The sequence below is a fragment of the Nannobrachium achirus genome, assembly GCF_963921795.1.
Source record: "Nannobrachium achirus genome assembly, chromosome: 2".
Lineage (NCBI taxonomy): Eukaryota > Metazoa > Chordata > Actinopteri > Myctophiformes > Myctophidae > Nannobrachium > Nannobrachium achirus.
The window spans coordinates 64,591,455-64,597,133 of record NC_137811.1 but is presented as its reverse complement, the minus strand read 5'-3'; the positions used below and the strand labels follow the sequence as shown (position 1 = coordinate 64,597,133).

Here is a 5,679-nt window from a genome sequence, read left to right as displayed (position 1 = left end):
ACACAGATAATAACGTCTGGCTCCCGCCAGGCTAATGACATCTGGGGATGATATGGGGAATGCCCATATTTGGTAATGCCCATATATGGGCATGTTTTGACATAACATTGATGACTATCATGCAGGGGTCTCCATGGGTAACTGGTCCAATATATGGCCAAGAATTGGCGCAACCTCGCCATTTAGGGCGAGGTCGCATGCCGCCCTGAGGTAAATATCAGTTTATTTATTTTTACTTTTTAGAGCGTTATTACTGCACGCCTATTATTTTAGTCATTAACAGACATGTTCTCCATCGCATCCTGCAGGCTATGGTCTCCTCCCTTCTTCATTCCTCCATCCTGCAGTTTCTTAGCCTTCTGTTTAATGGGGTTGGTCTTGACAAACTTAATCATCTCCGTCATACCGGGGGGCATGAAGTCCCTGAGCTTCTCTGGAACGACAATGCCATCTTCTGTCTGGTAATTCTCTAGGATGGCACACATCACACGTGTGGTGGCGCACATGGTGGCGTTCAGCATGTGAACAAACTTCACCTTGTCAACCTTGGTCTGTCCACAGCGAATGTCTAGACGTCTGGCCTGGTAGTCGGTGCAGTTGGAGCAGGACACCAGCTCCCTGAAAGCTTTGGATCCTGGGAACCAAGCCTCAAGGTCAAGCTTCTTACTGGCTGCGAGATTTAGGGCCCCAGAGACGATGTTAACGATGCGATAAGGGATTCCTAATGACTGGTAGAACTCCTCTGCCGTTGCGATCATCTCATCAAACATCTCCCACGATTTGTTGTCATACGGAGAGGCAAACACAAACTGCTCAATCTTTTGGAACTGGTGCACCCTGAACATGCCACGGGTGTCTCTGCCATGGGAGCCCGCTTCCTTTCTGAAGCAGGTAGAGAGTCCTGCATAGCGAATGGGAAGGTCCTCAGGCTTGAGCCTTTCGCCCCTCCGGAAGGCAGCGATGGGCTGCTCCGAGGTGGCAATGAGGTACTTCTCATCCGCGTCGTTGTCTTCTGACTTCTTCTCATTGATTGAAGACTTTATTAGAAGTTTGCATAGGAAAAGGTACAGTTTCATCACGGCACATTTCACTGGTACAAGGGCTACTAAAAGGAGATCCATGAAAAGACTAAGCTTATTTCCACTGGAAACCATTAAAGTATCCGCGTCGTTGTCTTCTGACTTCTTCTCGCTGCTCTTTCCAATCACCTTGTAAAGCTCCTCGTCGAACTGGCTCAGCTGGGCCACCTCCTGCATGATCTCCTTCCTCATGAAAAGGGGAGGGTAGAGCACGGTGTAGTTCTTACCGTGAAGGATCCTGAGGGCGTAGTTGATCAGAGCCTGCTCGAGGAAAACCAGGGGACCTTTCAGGAAGAAGCCTCTGCTGCCGGCCACAACGGCTCCCCTTTCTCCATCAAAGCCGTCGATCATGACCACCAGGTCCACATGCGAGTACCTCTTCTGCGCGCTGCAGTCTCCCACGATGCGCTCCACTACATTGCCTGCATCCTCGTCGTTGCTGATGGGTACAGAAGGGTGCAAGAGGTTACCGATCTCTCTCTGATACTCAAAGCGCTCTGCCTCCAGCCTTTTCCTCTCGCTGTTGTTGCTCTTCAGCGCCTTGTCCACCCTAACCCTAACCCGCTTGATCTGGGTGACTGTCAGCGCTGATAGCATCTCTGCTGTCACAGCCTCTAGATTCTGTGCTTCTTTAGGTAAGGAATCACCCTGCAGCCAGGTGCACAGCCAGGTGCAACAGCTAATGGGGATCCAAAATAAACAATAAAATAAACCCTCTCCAACAACTCCAACATCCGACTCCGTTTTCTTCCTCTTCTCTCCAATGCACTTGCTGCAGAGATTCTTGACCTTGTTGAGGTAGTCTTCAGTGAAGCGACATTTTCTCCATTTTGTATCGGCGTCGACAATTTTGTCCACTAGAGTAACATCTTTAAACCTCTTTGTCTGATTCTCACGAATGAGCTTTGGATCGTTGCCCTTGTCGGTTCGAAACTGGTCCAAGTCTAGCACCATGGTTTCTCTCTTGGCTGTTGATTGTGTAGCTGAAGATCTTGAGATGGTTGGATGTGATGATAAGCTATAAGCTTCGATGGTCCTGGCTGTATGGTCTGCGTCGAGGAATGCTTCTGGTCTTCTCTGGTACCAAAGGCTCCTATTTATAGGGCTCATTTGTGTACCAGGTGACATCAGCGTGATGTCACCTGGTGACATCACCTCATCAACCCTAGATATTCATACTGTCACTGTGACATCACAGGTGATATCACAGTGACAGTCCATATATGGGTATCCCTTTTATGCCCATATATGGAGATCCCTAACAGAATCCCTTTTATGCCCATATATGGAGATCCCTAACAGAATCCCTTTTATGCCCATATATGGAGATCCCTAACAGAATCCCTTGTATGCCCATATATGGAGATCCCTAACAGAATCCCTTTTATGCCCATATATGGAGATCCCTAACAGAATCCCTTTTATGCCCATATATTATGGAGAAATCCCTGCTCTGAGTATCTGACATCAGTGTGATGTCACCTGTTTATGCCCATATATGGAGATCCCTGCTCTGCGTATCTGGTTGTTATGGTAAACAGTTGGTTGCTAGGGTAAAAAAACATGGTTGCTATGGTAAACAGTTGGTTGCTAGGGTAAACAGTTGGTTGCTAGGGTAAAACCATGGTTGCTAAGGTGGTTGCTAACGTACACTAACAGACCAGCAACAACAGACTGTTGCCACAGCAACGTACACAAAGGTTTGTGTACACATGTGGTGTGATGTCATACTGGGCAAAGGTGTGACGTGTGACGTGTGACGGACGGCCGGTGGAGGTTTTCATAGTAAACTGCTCCCTGACGGTCGCAATTATCTAGCACAGAGTCTCTGTGGAAAGAAGTGGAATTTAAAAATATTTTCAAATCTTATAGACTGGAAATTAACGAGTTGCTCTGTTAACTATACTGCGGGCGTCGTTACATTAGAAGACAGAGCTTAAATGCAGGGTGCTGAGATGATTTGTTGGCTGTCTCTCTCGGATGGAATAAACACGCTGGAGCTGAGCGCATGCACGCTGCCTGGCTGTAGTGGCCTATACAGGGCTACATGCACCCTTGGCCTAGGCTGCGACGCACGCAGACGCACCTGCGTGCACGTGACAAATAGATAGACACACACTCACTCACACAGGCCAGAGTGACGCAAACATGCAGCACACGCACGTTGCTGCGTGCGTTTGGGGGCAGTAGCGAACAAACTGCACGTCCCCCCCAAAAAAGTGTAAATAAAAGCAGCCCCTGCCTCCGGAATGAGGCGTTCCCCCTCCGAGTTTCTCGATCAATCACAGAGGACAGTGGCGTCTTTTGATAAAACCCCAAATTGTCATTGGGCAGATGTAATCATGTGACAGGCAGCACGGTCTGATTCCAACCATGTCCTCATGAAAGCAATAGTTTATGGCATAGCGGTCTCCATACGACTATATACACTTTAGATTAGTTTATGAAAAATATTATAATCTGACAGATTTTCATTTTTTCGTTATTTTTTTTATTTTTTATTTTATTTCCAGTTTCTCTCTAAATGACCCCGTAAACAGTGTATTTTCAACACAGCGGACGATCGAGAGGCGATGAATTACGAATTTGGGCGAGAAAGTGGCTTTATCAACAGTCGGCCGTCGCTCGCTGAGTGCCTGACATCTCTTACCCCCGTGACTGTCGCTGATGCATTTCAAAGTTCATCAATCAAGAGCTCGACGACGCTTTCGGCCGCGTCGACACTGATTCCTCCTCCCTTCGAGCTCACCATTCCGAGCCTGCACAACCCGGGCAGCCACCCACGCCACGGCCGCTCAAAGCAGGCGGCAGCGAGCGGCTGCAGCCCGCCGCCGGCCGCCGCCGCGTCCTTACCCCCGGAGTACCCCTGGATGAAAGAGAAAAAAGCCGTCAAGAAAAGCCAGACGGCCGCGTCGGCTACCAGCGACTCACCGCCGCTCTATTTCTCCCCCCAAGGCAAGACAATGATTAATAACCTCAATCTAACTTTCCTTATTGTCTGAGAATACAGCTTTGCTGGCCAGCCCCCCCACGCACAAATCCCCCATTTTCTCTCTCTCTCTGACTCTGTGTTTTTGGAATTGTGTAACTTATAGGCCCCTATGGCTCGTTGCTACAGTGTGGGCGTACATTTTATTTTAGCCGGGTGTTTTTTGATTTAAGCATTCTTTTAATCTCATCAAGTAGCCGTGCTGACTTGGTGATGCGGTGTAACAATGTTAATGCTTGACAGTAATGGAGACTGATAGATTATTCTTACACGACCCGACAGCTGGCATGTCCATTAATCTCTGGGCTGTCCACAGCAGAGCCATCATATTCTGCCTGGGGCCCATAAATCTCCACACACAGTGCTTGTTGAACTTGCTTGTTCTCCAGAAATGAGTTTCGTCTAGTATGAGCCTGTTTTTCCTCTTGAAAATTGCTCCAATTATAGCCCAATGTTTAATTTTTATACACGTCTTTGTATTGTTTAGGTTCACCAGAGAACGAGCTAGCAGAGAGTGGCGGCGGCGGCGGGGCTGCATCCAGGAGGCTGAGGACAGCGTACACCAACACCCAGCTGCTGGAGCTGGAGAAGGAGTTCCACTTCAACAAGTATCTCTGCAGGCCTCGGCGCGTGGAAATAGCCGCTCTACTAGAGCTGACGGAGAGGCAGGTCAAGGTGTGGTTCCAGAACCGCAGGATGAAGCACAAGAGGCAGACGCACTGCAAGGAGAACCAGGAGGGCGGCGAGCTGCTGGGGAAATACCTGGACGACGATGACCTGCTGGACGGCCAAGAGGACGAGTTCGAGCCGCCTCCGGCCGGCACCAACAACAACAACCACCACAACAACAGCAGTGTCTCCGGGGCGCTCTTGGAGAGGGAGCGGTATTTCCAGCAGAATACCTTAACCATACAGCAGCCACAGAACAATAATGGACACAATGGGGATAATACGCAGGGCTCGGCCGCTGCGCCGCTCGGCAGCAATGACAAAAATGTGAAACATTTCCCCGGCCCGTCGCCCACTGGTCCTGTGTGTGCTCTGGCAACAATGGGCCCGCAGGACGGAGCAGCAGCATCTGGCGGAGGGGCTGACATGCATTCATCCCCCTCCTCCGGCCTTATTATGGACGCCGTGTCGGCTTCTTTGCAGGATTTTAACGTGGTTTTCTCGTCGTCAAACTCGTTCTCGCCCGGCCTGTCAGACTCTATGGACAGTCCCTGCATGGCTCATCTGTCCGCGGAGACCTTTGACTTTTTCTCGGAGACGCTCACGACGATCGACCTGCAAAACTTGAGCTATTAACTTTTAAAAGTGCTTTAGAAAATGATTTCCCCCGCTGCTCCCCCCTCCTCCCCTCAATTATTATTATCCAGAGACTTTTGCTTTAAATTATAGCCTATTAATAGTCAATGTTAGTATTTGTGGAGCGCATAAATATAGGTCACGCAAATAAGGTAAGTTAAAGGCGAAAATAGCCTAATCTAGAATAATGTTTATTCCAGTAGGCTATTATACAAGAATATATTACCCCGTTTATTTTTGTATACATTTCGGGTGCAGTTGAAGAGAGAATATTTTCCTATAAATAAAACTTAATTTGGATTTGTT

General features: G+C 48.7%; 2 protein-coding genes across 2 annotated transcripts; one reads left to right on the top strand and one right to left on the bottom strand.

Moving 5' to 3' along the window:
• Nucleotides 1-269: 269 nt before the first annotated feature.
• Nucleotides 270-2,033, bottom strand: LOC308302653 (serine--tRNA ligase, cytoplasmic-like; the record flags this gene model as incomplete). Its single annotated transcript, XM_080746935.1, has 2 exons — nucleotides 270-1,012; nucleotides 1,145-2,033. 2 exons carry the CDS (start codon nucleotides 2,031-2,033, stop codon nucleotides 270-272), a joined length of 1,632 nt encoding a protein of 543 aa, XP_080603061.1.
• Nucleotides 2,034-3,652: 1,619 nt separating this feature from the next.
• Nucleotides 3,653-5,373, top strand: hoxa2b (homeobox A2b; the record flags this gene model as incomplete). Its single annotated transcript, XM_080751813.1, has 2 exons — nucleotides 3,653-4,034; nucleotides 4,556-5,373. 2 exons carry the CDS (start codon nucleotides 3,653-3,655, stop codon nucleotides 5,371-5,373), a joined length of 1,200 nt encoding a protein of 399 aa, XP_080607939.1.
• Nucleotides 5,374-5,679: the final 306 nt, after the last annotated feature.